This window comes from Syngnathus scovelli, chromosome 9 (assembly GCF_024217435.2).
Source record: "Syngnathus scovelli strain Florida chromosome 9, RoL_Ssco_1.2, whole genome shotgun sequence".
NCBI classification, from domain to species: Eukaryota; Metazoa; Chordata; class Actinopteri; order Syngnathiformes; family Syngnathidae; genus Syngnathus; species Syngnathus scovelli.
The window spans coordinates 8,063,960-8,083,521 of record NC_090855.1 but is presented as its reverse complement, the minus strand read 5'-3'; the positions used below and the strand labels follow the sequence as shown (position 1 = coordinate 8,083,521).

At 39.9% G+C, this 19,562-nt stretch overlaps 1 protein-coding gene across 3 annotated transcripts in view; it reads left to right on the top strand.

Annotated features, from left to right (window-relative positions):
- The window catches only part of LOC125974911 (intermembrane lipid transfer protein VPS13B), a 212,407-nt gene that overhangs the window by 113,024 nt on the left and 79,821 nt on the right, over positions 1-19,562 (top strand). For all 3 annotated transcript variants that reach the window (XM_049729841.2, XM_049729843.2, XM_049729842.2), the window contains 3 exons: positions 15,262-15,465; positions 18,315-18,441; positions 19,048-19,191. In XM_049729841.2, the coding sequence (XP_049585798.1) occupies positions 15,262-15,465; positions 18,315-18,441; positions 19,048-19,191 (475 nt within the window). The remainder of the gene's footprint in view (positions 1-15,261; positions 15,466-18,314; positions 18,442-19,047; positions 19,192-19,562) is intronic.

Genomic DNA, 19,562 nt, shown 5'->3' with positions numbered 1-19,562 from the left:
CAAGGTTTTCTAACAAGTGTGTCATCTATGTTGAATCCTGGATTTGTGGATATATTCGTGTCTTCACCGTCCTGCACATTTCCCGACAACTCCTAAATGACACATCTCTAGATTCCATCACATACCCGTTACCTCATGGTCTGTCTGAGAGAGACCAAGGGAGCATCCCGCAGTGCTTCAAAATATGTGTTTTGTTATTTTGTTTTGATTGGTGCACATGTCTGCGTTTCCATGGCAACCGAGGAGAAGGCTGCTGCTGCTTTGTCAGTAGTAAGTGAACGCAAAACCAAATGCTGTACTGTATCATATAAGTTGTGCACCTTTTTCTTGTTAAATTTTCCAATTCCATATTTATTTCCTACAATGTATGGTACTCTGTAACCGATTGTGAAAATTAAAAATAATTAACAGTTGTGGTTATCACTCAGACAATTAGACAATTCTACTGTATCTTTCTATCTTGAAGTGCACATGTGCACACTCTTCATCTTTCTTTCCCTCATAAAATCCAGAATTCCCAGAAAATGGTTCATTAGATGCTTCAGTGCACACTTGTTTCATCACTTTAGTCTGCTGCCAAATTTCCCCATTTGTTTACTCCAGCAAAAAATGTGTCAACTCTGCTACACTGCTGCAGTGGAAATTGGCCACACACAGTGACAACTGGACATATATATGATATACAGTATGTATAATATATATATTGATTTATAGATTTCGCGGATGACACAAACATGTTCCATAGTATGTAAGCTGATCTCAATAAATGAAACAATGGCATTTTTTGCGAATGCCTCCAGGGAACTTTGTTTATGGAGCTAATTCTATGATAGAAGAACAGAGAAAACCCCAAAAAATGTTTGTGGTTTTGAACTTTGATCTGTGAACTACACTGCCACTTTATTTAATAAAGTCAGCCACTCAGAATGAGGCTATCATTCTTTTTAAGGGCGTACGCCACACTGTCTAGACTGACCACTAGTCATCCCTCTTGCTTTTTAACTTGAGGCCCTAAAAGAGATTTGCTGAAAGTGCTGAGATGTATGAAAATTTGCAATTCAGACAAACTCAGACTTATGTATCATACTTAGGCTTAATCATCTTTTGCTGATCTCCTAATTCCACTTAACCCTCATCCTAAAGTTGTTCTGCAGCTCCTCATTGTGTTCAGTGTCAGCAGTCTGTATGCAAACAGGGAGCTGTATACGGGGTCTTGTGTTGTGGTGTCTGCTGACTTCTGTGTACAGCTTGTGGTTCATTCCTTAAATATCTGTGGCCTCTCTGATGTTATTCTCAGGCTCTTTAGCTCATTGAGATGGTTGCAACGTAACACTTGTATTCCCCTGTTGGACATTTGCGGATGTTAGGAAGAAATACCTCCCTTGCTACGATTCCACTTTGCATTGTGTAGCAATATTAGTTGAACAGTTGTGATGGATTCTGTGAAGAAAAGGGGAATGCTGGGATTTCAAACAAATAAACCACATTAAACTAGTACATTTGTTTTCATTCTTTTTGGTGGAAGCTGTTGGTCTTGGAGCTTGGTCGAAGGTTTTTCCCCAAGCCTGTGGTCTCTTAATTACCTTTGCAAGACTGAGTATTTATGGAATTTTCGACTGACCAAAGAAGATAGATTCTTGTCATTCTGATGACACGCTGATCTTTTCTCTAATCACACTGGGAGGTCGCCCAAGTTTTCTTTACATAATCATTTGACAGCAAATGTTTTAAAACATTTAAAACTAGAATAACAGTCAGTAGAGCAGCCCTTTGCCGAGGTTGAATTGTAACAAAGGACAAACATTCTAAAGCCCCATGTTTGTGTTTGACTAACCACATCACAGTGAGCTCCGTTTTGTTCACTTTGCAGTGTGCTCTCACAATAATGATAGCAAAGGTCTTCATTTGTTTTAGTTCAGTTTTAACTTGCTGGCTCAATGTTGGCATATGACATTTTGTTGGTTTACTTACCCATTGGTGACTTGGTGTGGTCAGTGTGGTACCAGCTGAAGTTAGATGTTTGTTTTGCGACCTCCTTTGCACCATATATATATTTTGTTTTTCCTCACTAAGTAGTGTCAATTATCGCAACTTGCAAGCTTGATGCTCACCCACACTTCCTGGTAGTTGTTTTTGTTGCACACCACAAACACACATTTATTGCTGTTTGTTTGTGTTTGCCGGTTCCCGCGCGGAAAACTTGGCGTCAAAATTTGATGCCCAACCATCGTTAAGACCAAAGTTTGGTGCTGCAACATGGCTCTGGGAGAAGCCACCTATTAAAACTGAGACTGGTGGAGCAGTTTGCTTCTAAGGGGTGGGACAAAATACTTGTTGAAAGGTAATAAGACTCATTGACATTACAGTAAGTGTTTGATTTCAGTGGAACTTGGACTGGCCCTGTAAATTCCTGTTTGTTATTCATGATAATAACGAATAACTCCTTGTACTTGTCAAAAATAAAGACGTCATAATCCAACAATGAAGAATCGAAATGATAAATGGAGTGTACTTAAGTGCATTGGTTACAAAATATTGTGCTAAAATGCTTTAGAAAGCCTCACCTTCACTTAACCTAAATATTTTTATGTCAAATGGCTTACTTTATCCAGTATCATTTACTCTATCATGGTCAAAGATACAACCCGGGATGACTTTCCATGCCATAAATACTTGCTGGCAGTTAGCCGGCAATCTGTCAGCATGGATTGCAGAAATTGCTTTGAAAAGCTTAGAAAAAAAATATCAAGGGTGCCATTGTTTTTCTGTATGCAAGTTTAATTATTATTTTATTATTATTAAAATTATTCTAGTGAACCACAATTTAAAAGGAACGTTTATTGATATGTTTCTGTATTTTTTAAATCATATTATCATGAGTTATTTCAGTTGACGATTGGCTGGCAACCAGTTCAGGGTGTCCCCCGCCTACTGCCCGATGACGGCTGGGATAGGCTCCAGCACGCCCGCGACCCCCGTGGGGACTAAGCGGTTCAGAAAATGGATGGATGGATGGATTGTGTGTTTTTCATTAAAGGGGGGTGGTATCAAATGTTTATACTGTAAGTAAAACAACATAGGTGTCATACAAGTTCAGTAACACAAATCAATTTGTTATGGACACTGTGCAGGCAGGGCAATGCCTTTTTTTACCGGGGAAATATCAGAAGCACTGACCTTCGTTGAAAACCTATGAAATTAAATTAATTTATTTCCAACAATCTATTATCTTGCTTTCATAGTGTCTGTATCACTTTCCGTTCTTCTATTAGTTATATCGGCAATGTGTGAAAGTGTAAAATCAAAACAAAATATGTGTTTTACCATATTTTAATATTTTAATTTTCTCTAAAAGGTTGCCTTGACACTTTACCAGCTTACTAGAGCGCTCAATAGTGCTGCCTATCATTGCCAACTTCTCTACAATCAATGAGTCATTCACAGAATGGGCTTTTATTTCCAAGTCCAAATCACTGTTTTACCGTATGGCCCTAAAAAAGGAATCGCGCAAGGTGACAGACCTCATCTGCGAGCTTACCGGAAACCGCTCTTGTGTTTTGGCATGCTGCTGTCGGTCAGGTTGGGGTGCATGATGACAGATGTCGTTGGGTTGACCACTCAGCTGTGCTCCTTTCATAAAAGGGCCTGATTCAGGGGTTGAATGTTTGGCCACTGGACTGTGACCTCAGTGACCTCATGTGTGTGTGCTCGTGCATCGCCTTCATCCTGAAGCAGGATATGAGGCTCTAAGAATATACCCTATCACAAACTAGGAAGCCCGACTGCAAAATGCGATACACACATTTTCTTGTCAGTATGTGATGTGTGCGCGCTCAGCGGAAATTGTGTGTGCGTATTATCTTTGTGCTTGTATGTCCGTGTGTGTTGTCAAACCCCAGCCTCGCATATTATGATGTTTTTGTTCTTTTTCTCGCTGCGCATGACATGTTGATATTCTGGCATCCTGTGGTTGGTTTGAAGCTGTCAGAGAGCCTTTGAGTGGTCAACCACACAGCGTATCACGCACCAGGTGGTCGGCAGTATGTCGCCACTAATTTCTTTTTGGGAAGATTTACCTTGAAGTATCAGAAAGCGAGCAATTCATCAATATACAAAGCAAGGACTTTGAATATACAGTTCAGAGGTGTTCACATGGAAACATTCTTGTTTGAGCTTGAGAGTGTGCGTGCGGTCAGTAGTTACCTGCTACACAGTAGAACATCGCATCAAAGAAAAGACAATTGGCTGGCTGAAGCGAGGAGGGGGGGGGGGGGGGGGGGGGGTCGACATCAACCTAAAAAGAAAAAAAAGAAGGAATGTGCAGATGCTTTTAAATGCCCATGTGTGAAGCCACAAGCATAGCTCTGGGAAACCAATGAGAATCCAGTGGTAATTGTCTAATGCTTGTGTAATGAGAGGCATATTACAACCCCAGGAGGTCCAACCAAACTAAAGAACCAGAAGCTGTGCTCAGAACTTTTTTTTCTTTTTTTTTTTTTTTTGCTCCAAGTCCTTGAGGGGGGTATTGGACATTTACACGAGCCATGGCTCAGTTTCTTTCTCCAGTAGACACTGGCTAGAGAAATTAGCGAATTGCACACTCGTTTGGTTACATTCGATAACAATTTTTAGCCAGAAGGGACTCATAGTTGTTCCTACGGACATACAGTGAAAGCGTAAAGCAGAGCTGCAAAATATGTTTCTTATTCAGTTTGTGGACATTGAGCACATAATATAATCAATGTCAAAGACATAAAATAATAGCTTTGACACAACTTATTAATGAAAACGTTTTTCCATCTGTAATCCAGAACAAAATGAACTGATTTATAAAAGCCAGATTGCAGAACACTACAAGTAGCAGAACTCATGGAATACAAAAGTGGAACACAGACTGTGGAGGTATGTCCAAATAGGTCTCATCTAGCCAGATCCCTAAGCTTGAAACCTAACCTCGACCACTGACCCTCGGCATGGTTATGACCCCTAAGTGCCTTCTATCAAATAACCCAAAGCCGAATATTAACTTCAGCCACCCCAGGGATTGTACTGTCTGCTGGGTACATGTGGTACTGTACCCATCCCAATCATCTTTTGACCCCAAATTTGGAACTCAGCGATCCAGACATCTAGAGCCAACGTCGACTCCCTCGTTTCAACACACTGGACGACATGCTTCCGTCAGCTGTTTGACACTCCGTTCACTCCAAATGGACATCAAAATGGACGTTCCTACCACCTCTGGAGTTAGACATTTAGCTCAACCCACATCTAATCCAACCCCATTCTGTGGGCTGCAATGAGAGGCAATTGGACAGATTACGAGAGATTGTTGTCACATGTACAACTGTAATTGCCAGAAATTCCTGCGGCTCCTTCAATGTTGGCAGCCTCTCTGACCAGTTTTCAACAATTTTGGTGGGATGTCCAGTGCTGAGATTGTTCCTGTTGTGCCATATTTTCTTCACTCAGTAATGAATGTCTTCTATGTCTTCGTCGGATATTTAATATCTTGGAAATTATTTTGCACCCTTCTCCTCAATGATACCTTTGAACAATGAGACACTGCAGATACTCTGGAAATGCTCTGCCGGACCATGATCTCTGCTGTGAGATGGGACTTCAAAAATGTCACAAAAAGCATACTAGCACATCTGCACTTTGGGGATCTTAATCAAAGGCACTTTAAATGGTGGCAGGTGTGTGCTGACCCCCCCATTTAACTTGGATTTAACATGACTGGTTAATTCTGAACACAGCCACATTCCCACTTATTACCACATTATCTCATAGGTTTATTTTTACTTCCCCACTGGAAATGATTTATTTTTTTCCAGTTGACTTATAAAGGTTATAGATCACATTAATGGTGGAAAAAGTTTTGAAATGATTTATCTTGGTGTCATTTTTTTATATTGTAAAATCCTGGTAGAACAGGGGTGTGTAATTTTTTGATATCCTGTGTGTGTGCGTGTGTGTACTTGTCGGTGTGTGTGCGCGCGTGTGTCCATTGTAGATTTGAATTAACCACAGAGGGAAATGTGAAGCCACCACATGGACAGCTCTACTGTGGTGGTCCTCTTTCTTCTCTCCATAGCATACCCGGCGCACACACACAGCAGCCCGCCAGTCAGCGCCCGAACCCCCTCAATTTATTACTGCCCAGCTCCAGTTTCACACATGTAATCAGGGGAAAAATTATTGACTCAAGCAAAATTCTTTGGTACCTACAGTATATATGTTGTAATAAAATATCAGATTGTTGGCTCAATTTCCATCCTTTCTCAGTAATGGTGAATGCAAGGTTTAAAGTATCACGCTTTTCAATGTCCTACTTTCATATCATCATTGAACAATTGTCGAGGCGCGGTGCCTGGCATTTATTTATGTTTCTGCTCAGGTCTCTCCATTTGTGTGACTGCTAATGAGATCATTCATGATGTAAAGTGTCATTATACATTTCGGATGCCTGTCTTGAAGTTTCAAAGAAAGACCAGTTACAGTCAACTACAGACATGCACTTCATAAACAGAGGACCTCTGCCTTTCTTTAAAATTTATATAAAAGTAGTCCCAAATAATATTATTAATAGTAGTATTTTGTCACTTTGAAACAGGCATTGACATACAGTATGCGTAAAGATAAACCGTATATTTTCTGTATCTGTGCTTGCTTGCATGTGAGTGCTAGTGAGCTGTGCAATATGTACAATAGTTGTTTATTAAGGACTAATTTGTGTGACAGATCCATTAGTAAGGATGTGAGAAAGACATTATTGTGTCAGATGAATGTAAATGTTCCAATCATATCTTTTAAATGCTTTGTATAAAATACAACTGGTCACCATACTTGCACTGTCCAGGATTGTGCACATGGACACACAGACACTGTCTTAACATCTGGGAACACTTTTTAACGCAAAACCTGCCCAAGTGTTATTTTAAAATCCATACGTGTCTATTTTTTCCCCTTCTTCTTCTTCCTCAATTAATTTCTTTTATTCTCCATCCAACTAAAACAAGGCGAGTTCACCTTCAGATGACTGTTTTGTATTAGGCGATGCACTGCAGTCATTATTATGTATCTTATGTGACCACCCCCAATCCCCACTTCTCTGCAGGATGCTCTTGAACATTTTCTACATGTTCTTAACCTCCCGTTTTATTTGGACGCCTCTCTGCTGTCACTTTCTGGTCAGATCACAGGATGCTGTAGAGCATTTCCTGCCACCATGGCTGCAGGAAAGAGACAAAAACAGGCCCTGTTTGATGTGCCATCTCCTCTAATGCTTTCCACCTGGAATGTGCTCTGCACACATTTTGTGTTCAACAGAAGCACTTACATTACATCCTCCCTTCCTAGCCAATCCTGTCATTGCTCCAACTACAGCCTTTTGCAATAGCCATTCGTGTTTAGTGCCATTTAAGATAAGGCTTTGGAGCTAAGATTAGTTTATATTGGATTACTGAGCCATTCACCTTGGCATACGCATGCAGTGTAATGAATGTTTTTTTTCTAAATAAGGTCTGAGGCACAGGAATGTCAGTTTTATCACGATTTATATGTTTTCTTGAATTATTGTGTCCATTTAAAGTTCCCACTAGTACATGCAACTATTTGGGTTGGGTGGATTTAAATGCCGTTAGGGGCCAATTTATTTTCACTTACACATGTTCTATATTGTTGTCATTTATTTTCGTAATGGACCATTTAAACTAGTTGGAACTTTTACTGTTCGGGGGCTTTCTGCTTTTTGTGGGGGTGAGGGGACTGCTGTATCAGTCATTTTCTTTAACACAATTTGCACTGCAACTTAAAAGTTTCTCTTTCATAAGTGTTTTTTACAATACTACTCTTCATCTTATCAGCATTTCTAATTGCAATAATGAAGCAGAGTACTTTACTCTCTTAGTGAGCTTTCCTCAAAGGGGTACAGAAGGAAAATGGAAGTGTCCTGCACTTTGTGGATACTCTCATGTTGCAAATCAGATTTTATTTTGTGCACATATGTGAGATGAATCAGATGGAGGGTTTTTTTCATTCTAATGACGCTCATGGTTGTATTAGATGTTTTATAATTTTGTACAATTACGTGTTCTGGATTGTTGGTAAACGTTCACTATAGAGCTAGTTTAAACGTCATTGAAGGGAAATAGTCTGCTTCCAACACAACCAGCATGTAACCCCAAGTAGTGATGTTGCACGTTTAGTACGCCATTTTTTTATTTTTATTTTTTTTATTTACCCCTTTGTCTTTGCCTCTCCAAAGAATATTTACGGCAAGGTTTTAGGTTTAGGACGGAATGGGATTGAGCCTGAGTTTCATCCTCCTTACAGTATTTAAGACAAACAAACTGTCATTAAGAATTGAGGCGGACGTGACCACAAAGAACCTACTGTTGGAGCTATCAAATTGTGTTTTTTCAGCTTGTCCGCAAAGCAGATACAATACTCCATGTATACAATACTCATCAAATACGGCCATTATCTCCATGATTTTTGTTTGTGGGAAAAAAATCAGCTTCTATCCAAAGAAGGATACGGCCTTGATATATAATCTTGCAGCTTTAAACAGTTGTCAGGATTCAATAATTGTTGTAAACAATGGGTAATTTACTTCAAAGTGCTTTGCCAATGGCCCGCTCTTTGACAGATAAAAATGGCCATCTTCATAAACAGTCTTAGCGTGTCTGTCTGGAATGTTAACCAGAATCGCAATACATGACCTCCTAATTAATATCAAGTGGGGGAAAAAAATGCTCGTTGTTTCAGCTATTAAGTGGGCCTAATTTCTAATTTTACAACTCTATGAAACCCGCTCCCAGCCAAAGTATGAGTCAATAGTCCTACCACACAGTGAACAATCATACTTGGCTTTTCACAACAGACTTAGATTTGCTATTCCCAAAACGTTTTGAGAAATGCACTAACAGGACAAAACTTAGTGGAAGGTCTGTAGCCCATTAGATCTGTTGTAAAAACAACACAGCATTTCGTATAATAACAGCATGCAAATAAACAAACTTGGTGGTGGCAGTCTGATGGTCTGGGTCTGCTTTGCTTCCAACGGACCGAACGATTTGTTGGAACAAAGAATTCCAATGTCTTCCAAAAAACATCATGCAGGCGAGCGTTTGGTCATCAGTTTGTGCCATTGAGATCAAGCGCTTGTGCTGTGCAGCAGGACGATGACGCGAAACATATCAGCAAGTCCACCTCTAAAAGGCTAAAAAAAAATAAAAATAACAGATTTTGGAGTGGCCAAATCAGCATTTGGTCTTAGATCCAATTTAGCTGGTGCCTAAATGGCCTAAATGGCCTGTTCACACTTCCTGTATGCCTTCTGTGGATTGGGATGGACCACCCCTGTTTGGGAACCCAGATTCCACTATAAATTACCTGTGTAAAATACTGTTAAACATCCTTTGGACCTATAAAAGACACTATATGGTATACTGTATATCGAACTTAACTTTAAATTAGTGCTATATGTGCTTTGTCTAATATAGTAGCTTAAAATGACTCCGTATGAGAAACCTCCCTGACCCCTCCCTTCTTCCCTACCACAGCCAGTTAGGAGTAATCTCTTCCATCCATGTGCTGAAAGATTAATTGATAAATTGACTCAGAATAAAATGGTGTTATTATATCATTATGGAAGTGCTTGGCAGGAAACAAGCATAGTTTCATACTGGCGTCTGAAAAGTCATGTACACCTCCAATTCTTAAGATCCAAACTCAGCCTGACATGTTTTATAAAACATAACTATCCACTAGGCGAGTTTATGGAGCCTTGTTTTCTTAGTTCCCTCATTGTGATTGAGTGCCATTATGCATGACCATATTCAGTGCAACTTGCAGGCATCCTTGTTATTTTGGTGTTTGTGACATCCACACGTATGAGATGTGCTGACACTGAGAGCCGCAGAGCATATGTGCCTTTTTTCCATATCTATGGAACTGGTGCTTCAGTAGTATACAAACACCTTTTTGCACAATACCCGTTAAAACCACACATTGAACAGGTAGTTGTTGTTTTTTTTAAATTAAAATTGAATTCCTAATCATTGAAAGTTCCTTTATTTTGGTAGCCGTCAAATGAGCTCTGTAATGGCGGTACCAGCAGTGGGTGCACTAACAAAGGTTCTACATTGCTAGGAAGGCAAACATATAAAACTGTATCCTTCTTTATGGCCAGCTTTTTCTTTCTTGGCAATCGCTCTATGTTTTTACATTTCAACAAAGAGTAATACAGCACAGTATGTGGAGACTCAAAACCCAGTACGAGATTGCAACACATTGTCGATGTATGGTACTCAACATCTTGTTGTTTGGTTTCCTAACTGTAAAACATTTAAGGTCACCTTTAAATGACTAAGGTCAAATGAAGTACATGGTCGTTACACATGGATTGTTTTCTGGATGAGCCGGATATGTCCAACGGGCCAGCCATCATGGAGAGCACGTCTGCCAGTGTTTAGATTTACACATCCGACACCCACTGTGTATAGAATAATATCACTTCCCTGACATGTAAATTGCGAGGGCGATCTATGACTTATGTTGAAATACTGCAAACACTGATTTTGTGTTGTATACTGCAGTGTAAACAGAGGGCCTCATTGTCTGGCTGCGATCATGTATGACTTTCCTGAGGGTGGTATACATTTGAGTTCTGAGAGATGAGATGAGTCATGCTGAGCAAGATTGTCACGAAACTGCCAATTTGATCAATTCTAAATCACAGAGCCGGAAAGCTGCACTTTTCTTTATCATGTGTCAGCCCATTTAAGGGGAAAACACACTTGACTTAAAATACCCAAATTAAGTTTTTTCTTCAGCCAAGTGTGACACAGTTGGAGTAGCTTGTTGTTGTCGTCTTCAAAATGTTATTTTCTTTGTGGCTGGGTTTCAGCCATGTTGAAGTCATCGAAAATTAATAAGGAGAAACTGTGACTGACGGTGTTTTATATTTTGCTGACCATATATTCCACCACATCATTTTGCCCCCTCATTCTGAGGCTTGGTAAGCATTGTAATTCAAACCATTTAATTCAGATAATCGGTGGATGAAGCTTAACAGTTATTTGATTAGTTGACTGGGGTCGTAAATCCACAGTTCATACGTTGCAGAATGTCTGGCAATTCATTGTAGGCAGGGAGGGAAATTAACTTACTAAATAATTGCAAGTTGTATGAATCATGATGCTTATGAATTCCCCCTCAACAGCCACACTTGCCAAGTGGCAGTCAAGGCAAACTGATTGAGAAGCCACTGTGCAGTGTAATGCTTTCACAGAGCTGCTGGATGCCAATAAGGACTTCTTGGGTGAACTCTGAGCTATGATGGAACAACACCAGAACCTCAAATCATTAAAAAAAAAAACAAATATAGATGAACATCTCAGGTCAAACACAATCTATCCCAGTTGTTTTTGCTATTTTTACATTTGCCAAGCAAGTGTAAAAAAACAACAACATACACTCCACCTTAACTGTTATAACTAGTGACAACAGCATCCAAAGGTTTTGGGACACCAAACTTACTGTTTTTCTTGACACATTCGTAACAACCTTTGCGCGCTTCTTTTATTAAAAAAAAAAAGTTTTTAAAAGTCACGCAAATCTAAAGAAAAAGCATGAAACACCCACCATAAATTATTTTTGACATTGTATGACTTCAGAGGCATTCAATGTTGGAAGCTCCAATGTGCGTGGTGCACTCTTGAATTGGAACATCTCTATTTTAACATTGCTGAATTAGTTGAGAAAAGGACATGGTGAACTTTCTATTTCAGTGTAAAAACAGAGGACCTCATCTCCCCTAAATACACACACATTGGCTCATAGTCGCCTCAGTGAAGAAGTGCAAGGAGACATGAATTGCAAGTGATTGTTGGGGAAATGAAGTGAAAAACAGGTCCGGGATTGTGGGTTCAAGTTGTGGCTTTCGGAGTGACAAGACCCAGAAGCTGGCACTGCTCAGTATTCCACTGTTGCTTCCTGTACCACTGGCCGGGGGCAGGGGTTTGGGAAAGGGTATGCATGGAAGTTGCAAAAGTCGTGTGTGAGTGCGTGCACGTGTGCGCGTCACCCTGTGCGATCACCCCTGTTAGTGTTTTAACACAGCTCACTGCTCTCACACTCCAACCATCAGGCCGTGAGCCTCAACCAGATCCCATTGTGGTTTATTTTACAACCTTGAACCACAGTTAGCCTTCAAAACCTCAGCATGGTAATCAGTCCGTCGTAGGATTGCACTTTTAACAAGCCCTTTTACTTATTTACAATATGAATTGCTGTACAATATAATTTGCTGCAATATTCTCAAGGTATTCAACTTTATTTTTCTAGCAATTATTTCTCCGCTGTCATGCAAATATATAGTCCATGTCTGGATTTGATTTTTAAAGGCATTGTTTCCCCACGTTTTAGGCTTCCACTTAACTTTGCTACAACATGCAGCAGCAGAGTTGGCGAGCACGCCTGTGTCTGTGTTTGCTATTTATCGGCATTCAAGGCATCAGCTAACACAATACGGTTTCCAGAAGGTGCCTCCTTTAATTCTATCAGCACATGATCCCCTAATCTGCAACACCTCAATCACCAATACTCCCAGAAGTCTTCCCGATGAGACTAATCAAGATTAATGTTCTGTCAAACACATGCGTAGACCCAAAGAACATCAAAACATGGACGATAGGGCGTAACTATTTTACTATTATTGCTTTAACATTTCTTTCGATATATCTTGGGAATTTGGGCTATCAAGATTTGTACCGTATGTTACTGTGATGACTCACCTGTGAATTTGCAGGTCCTTCGTTCAACATACTGCCAGTGCTCAAACTGGTAGTGTTTGACTTGCCTGCCAAAATAATTTGGAACAAGCTGCCTCATTTGAACTCCAATTGGCTCCTCTAACTTAAATTGAGTAGTTGCCTAAAGAAGGTAAACTACTTCTTGCTATAATGACCATGAGTGCCACAATATGTGCACTTACGGCATTTACGGCACTTTTGATCTTTTTTTTTTGCGGTACATAATGTACAGTATTTTGTCGTTAAAAAAAATTGTCTGGTATTTCCCAGCTATTAAATAAAGTTGGCTCACGAACAAGGGCAAACTAAGGTACAATGTGCCCCCCCTCTCCTCAAATACTCTCCCTCCTGTCCTGCCTCTCTCATCTGGAAAAGGGTGTCAATTATTAGTTGTTGTTTTCATTTTCCTCACTATTTTCTCATGCATTAGTGGCACACAGATGTGTGATAAAAGCATGAGAAGGAATGGTGGCTTCCACCTGCCTTGCTCTACATGTTTAGGTCATACGTGGGTAGTGGGAGTGCTGTGCTTTCCCAAGGCCTTCTCTTTCTCCTGTTGGCCATGCAGTGTGGTCCTCACATGACCAATCAAATATGTCAAACCACCAGTCCCCCCCCCCCCCCCCTCCCCCAACACACATGTACAACAAGAGATCTGGCTTCAATTATTATTGCACCCCAAGGGAAGCTCCCAAAATTCCTCCCCTCCTTATTTGTCAGAAATGAAGCTCTCTTGTTTCCTACAATTGGCTGAAACATGTCGTTTGATATTAAATCACACAGGTTTCCATTGGGTACATGACCAAGAAAAATGTTTATCATTTATATTTATATCACTGGGGGGATGACCCTGCAGCTCAGTAATGTAGAAACTTGGCTGCAGATTGTCATGTAATGTTGATTATGAGTAAGAGGCTCTGCTAAGTGGAGAGGTAATTTGGAAAGCGTATGAGGGAACTTGGGTTTGTTTAATGTGAAAGATAGTTTGTGGATGGGCAGAAGATGGAGGTTATGTTACGCGAAGAAACAAAAAAAAAATGCAACAATCAATCTAGAGTGACATATCCCACCCAAATCATACTTGCGCTCTTGGCTTGATTCAAATCTAACTATGTTGATAAATGTGGTTCCAAATGTTGATTAAGGATCTGTTTCACTTGTTTGTGTGTCAACAAATCCAGCTAACTCTGGTTATGCGCCTCTGATCTCCCATCACAGTTGTTTTTGTATTTGATGCATATGTCATAACATAACGCACTCGTGGAGGCTTTTCTCGTGTGGCTAAGGGAGGAAAACGCTGAATGAAAATTAGCACTGACATTGCCGAACTAAATAAAACTACTCGGCTTGCCACTACATCTGTAGTCATTTTAAGCTCTTATTTATTCCATTTAAGCACTCATTTGAATTCACCAGCACAAATAAACATATCATAACAAACCAAAAGCTCTGATGTCATAAGCAGATGCTCGATTGTGATTGTTCCTTTCTGCTTTGTGAAATCATGCGCATCTTGTCTTTGGAGTGCATCATCTTTTCTTGGCACTGTTGGAACAGTGTTTGGATCTTTTCAAGTACTGAGCCAGCTATACCTACATATGATGTATTTATTTTCTCCATCTCTTGCCAGATTTGTGTTTGTGTCCAGGGAGTAACAAAAAGTGAGGCGATGAAGCCATTATCTAAAAACTATGGTACTCTTTTGCTACTGCCGAGACACTATTTTCTGCCAATAGTAGGATGTCATTAACCTAAACTTGATGACACAGGTGTAGTCTGTGGCCTTGTTTGGCTGGGTAGTACCGAACGACTTGGTGGGGAAAAGATTTTGTTAGAAAGGCTCATCCGATTTCTTTAGCGATGAAAAAAGATGTATATTCTGTGGTCGGCATGTAATTGTTGGTGTATAGAACATACTGTATGTTATGACTTCTACATAAAAAGTTTCTGAATAAAATAAGATATTTGTTATGGTTTATTGCTCGTATTATTTTACATGAATGAACCCCTTCGGCTTAGAATTTTAATAAATTAACGTAATAAAGGACCCTTCCGGCTGCCTAAAACCATGCCTTTCTAAAATGAAAAAAACCCAATACTTTTTATACAATGCGCTTTCGGGGTTGACGCGATTCCCAAATTCTGGACCCCAAAGTCCGCGTAAAATCGAGAATTAGATGTATTTGAGAAGCTTTCATTTATTGAAGAATGTATTGCTTTTTATGTTTCTTTTTCCCCCCCATGTTATTAAATCCTTTCCTTATGTTTTTAATTCTATTCCCTTACTGTATCGAATTGGAAGCCAACTGGGACCTTAAATCGCACCGTTCCGCCCCTGCTATGTGGAATTCATATAACATAATTTTGTGTGACAATCATATGCTATGTTTCTGTTGAATTGTGCACCAAGGTAACAATCCAATCTTTTTTTTTCTTTTAGACGTGCATCAAACCTTGGTATCCTACGTGACCCAGGCTCAGAGGTTGAGGATCGTCAATATCAAGTCGACCTTCAGTCTATCAACATTGGCACAGCTCAATGGGAGCAACTTAAGCCAGAGAAGGAGGGAATAAAGGGAGGTGTATCCGCGGACAGTGAGAGGAACTCCCAGAACCCGGCCCTGGAATGGAACATGGCTAGCAGGTCAGAAGAAATATTATTGCTTTATCGCGTACAGACAGTTTAACTCCATCATCATTTGTAAGGAAGTCATCACACTTTACCCCACCTTTTTCATTAAACTAATGTCTGGCGGAATCATTTCTAACGGCGGCTGTCACAAACACATATGTAAGATGCACATAATATGCCTTTGCCAAAGAAACTGAGTGAGAGGTGACGTTAAACATTTAGCACGTCAAACACAGCCAGATATTTTTATGACTTGGCAGCTCAACCAGTGGTGAAAACTTGAGTTATCATTGGACTTACTGTTCAGTAAATCTGTTTACTTGATGGAGGGACAACCCTTTTGGGCTTTGGACAGATGAAAGTTGCTTGAGGCTGTCGTTAATTGTGAGTGACTCACAATTCTGTCTTCTGATGGTGTTGTGGCATTTGGTCTGGCAAAAGGCTCAACTGGTAGTTTCAAGAGGTTTTAATGGTGGAGGAAAGTCTCCACTCTACATCACTTTTTATTAGATAATAATAACTTTACTTAAAGTTGTTTAGGGTAAGTATAACTATTTTTTTGTCTAACCAATTTTTTTTTTTTTTTTTAAACCAATCTTTTTGGCCATCAGTGATGAGGAAACAGATAGTTTGGACAACATCAATACATTTTGTATTGATTTATCCTAATAATATTTTTAGGTAATGTGTGTTGTCAGCAATAAATGTCCCATAATTTATTTGTGAAGTATTGATGTGGGAGCAATATGCATTCATTGAGGTAGCGCTCCCTTTAATGGAGCCTCTCTGAACACATAATTACACACTTTTGATGCTTCTTTTTTAATAGGCTTGGGAGCTAAAACAAGCATGAGCGTTACAGCTTGTATGGCCTCACATCCGTTTTTCGTCTCATGTTTTGTGTGGGAATGGATCCAAAAATCACACAATCATGGGCTAAGAATTCTAATTTTGTCTTTGTCTACTAAAAACAAGTGTGAAATTGTGCGGTGAATAATCAATGCAGACCTGATATCTGGTCATTCGAAACATACCATAGACGCAGGCCATCTGAAGCATGGTCCAAACAAAGATTATTAGTGACACATTTTAAAAATCTCAAATCGGACATCAACTGGTTGCAGGGGCTGATTTACTAAGATCCCAAATCATTTTTGCGCATACTGATGATTGCCATGTTGCTTGTCATCCTATACAAAGATCCCAAATATGACATTAAATTGCATTAATTTACATGACTAGACTATGTATGATGTTGGCAATGGGTTTAAAACTGGGGCAAACTGCCCAATTTAAAAGGTTTTCCCCACAAAAACATTGGGAGCACATCCCAAGCATAAAATGACATTTGAAGTGATGCATTGGAATGATATTAGAGACATATAAAACATTACTCCAGAAAAAAGAAAATATTACAAACGGTGAGAATTGCTTTTATTTGAATTCACCCTTAGTGCACATATGACTTATTTACTGTTGCACTCTCAATTGAAATCTTTTTGGGATGAACATGGAGCTGAGTTTCTGCGGGTCATTAAAAACATTAAAAATCAGTAATTGCATTTTCAGAAAATGAAGGCCTTGGAAAAATCATTAAACCTAATGCACCGCTTTACTTGTCATCTTTATTCATCTGAAAAATTAACACCTCAATCCTAACAAGATTTGATGCACGCCACTTCCCAAGCACTCACGTTCCCCTTGTTTTCCACATCGATACCCTCACACTCTCTCCTGTTTTGGAGACTTGAGGCATGTTCTCTCCACAGTTTTTTTGGGTTCACTAGAGTTCCACTAGTTTTGGATCAACAGTGGCCTCAGTCAGCTTCCTGAGGTTTCGTGAGGAAATTCCAGCACCATGGATCCACTGACAGGATCTGTCCTCATCCCAGTGTGTAGTTGCTGGATAGGAAAGACCCTTTGTCAGGGCGCTGTGAACTTTCTCCATCCCTCCGCTTGTCAGGCCTTTCTCATTTTGCACATGCCACTGATATTGCTGCTGTTTAGTTTTGTGCAAAATAAAAGCCACACTTTCCATGTATTCTTGTTTCCACCACATCCACTCTAAGGTGTAGGGAGACACACACACACACAGCTCAATGTCAGAGGCCCCCGTATATTACGGGTAAACTGAGCCCTATGCGTTTTTGCTTTTCTGCTGAATGATAGCACCTGTCCCCTGCAACGAGACACTCATTGTTTCAATCCCTGTCTGAGGAGAGATTAGCTAACACCAATTGCCCCCATAGATCATGTCACCTCCGCATTAAACCTCTTTTGCCCGCTATTCAAAGAAATGTGTCAGAAAATAATAGCTTGAGGGCAGCAGTAATGCACATCTGTATTGGAGAAGTGAACCTGATATTGGTTCTGGCTGAGTACTGTACACCGGGCCACCTAGAAACAGGGCTTTTTATAATCCCGGCCAACTATAAATATTGTAAAGCATACAGCGTGATTGTTTTAATAGCAGCAGATGTGGCAATTAACACCACCTTATAAAACGGGCCTGTATATTTGTTTTACTGCTAACAAATGTTCCCACAAATATGACTTGATTGTGGGAATGCACATAAGTGAAAGGAAGAAAGCCGATGTGAGAAGGTCTCAGTTTGATCTTGTGTATAGAATTAAAGGTTGTTCCCAATTGGGAGTTGTCAAATAATGTCTCACTATGTGTCTAACCGTGTTCGTGCCAGTAAGGTACCGTAAAAGTGGGTGTATTTCTATAGTTTAAAATTGAAAGATTCCATTCGGTTTGATTAGATGCACTCGCACCTTTTAAATCAAAACAGTTTATTTTTTAATGAAAATCACCTTTAATACTTAACAATTGTTTGTTTTTCCATGTATTTGCATAGTATCAGGAGGCACCAGGAGCGTCGGGCCATCCTGACACCCATTGTGACAGACTTCTCTGTACGGGTGACTGCTGCCCCCGCAATCATCTTCAGTAAGAATCTCTCCCTTGACACGGGGCAAGCAGAGGTCAGTGGACTCAGCACAAAGCATGTCAAAGTTTTCTTTTAGTTTGCATCATGGAAAGTTGGATTCTCAATTCAGTAGAAGTTTGATCACTAATGATGCCTGATTGTACCTTGACCTTCTTGGAATGGGTACTGCGGGCTTTGTTCTCTGCTCTTGATTTATGGAGATGTCAGATGTACTCAACTTTCACCTCTTTACATACAGTAAGGCCCTCATTAGGAATCCCACAGCCAGAAAAGCATGTAATGGAGGCTTTTGACCCCCAGAGTTCAAACCTCTGCTTATACAGCTGATGTTTTCTGGCACAGCTCACTCCAACTTCCTGCCTCTTTGATGCCTACTTTCTCCACGCTAACATGCCCCTTGACAATGCATATCAGTTAATTCATAAATTACACTGACATCTTAAATATGATATGTTCAGGTCCCAAGGATTTGGAAAACGTAGGAGGAATTATAATGATTTATGTGCGATGACTCAAGCAGTGTATTACTGTAGATAAAATATATCCAAGACAATTATAATTCTTGACATTGTTTATGAATTGTCCATTTTCATCAGCGTCACTGATTGATTTGCAATTTGCACTGTTGGTCATTTTGTAGGACATAGTGGTTTGTGGCCATTCCCTTGAAGTTAATGTGACCAGCAGTTTGGATTTTTACCTCAGCGTTGCTCAGGTGCACCTCCTTCAACAGCTTCTCAGAGACAACGTGGGGGGCATGGACACTCCTGTGCAAGGCACTGAGGTATCGACTACACATTTCACATGCATGCGTTGCATTTCCCAGTAATTCATGTATGGTCATTTCACAAAAACACTGCTTTAACTTTGTTATGTTGACTTTGCTAATTTGGTGACATGAAGATGTTCCTACAAAATAATACAGTTTTACGCTTTATATATTGTATATATGTTATGATACAAAGTTGAGTTGACTGACCTTTGTCGGCTTTGGATTTAAAAAGAAAATCCATCTTGAGTGTTTTCTTGAAATATTTCCCCCTCGACTAGCGCCTATACTGAGGTGCATCCAACACATTTAAATATTTACTCAGCACACAGTGGTTCTCTAATGTGGCTTTAGTTTTCTGCGCTGTGCTCAGCTGCAGCTTTCAG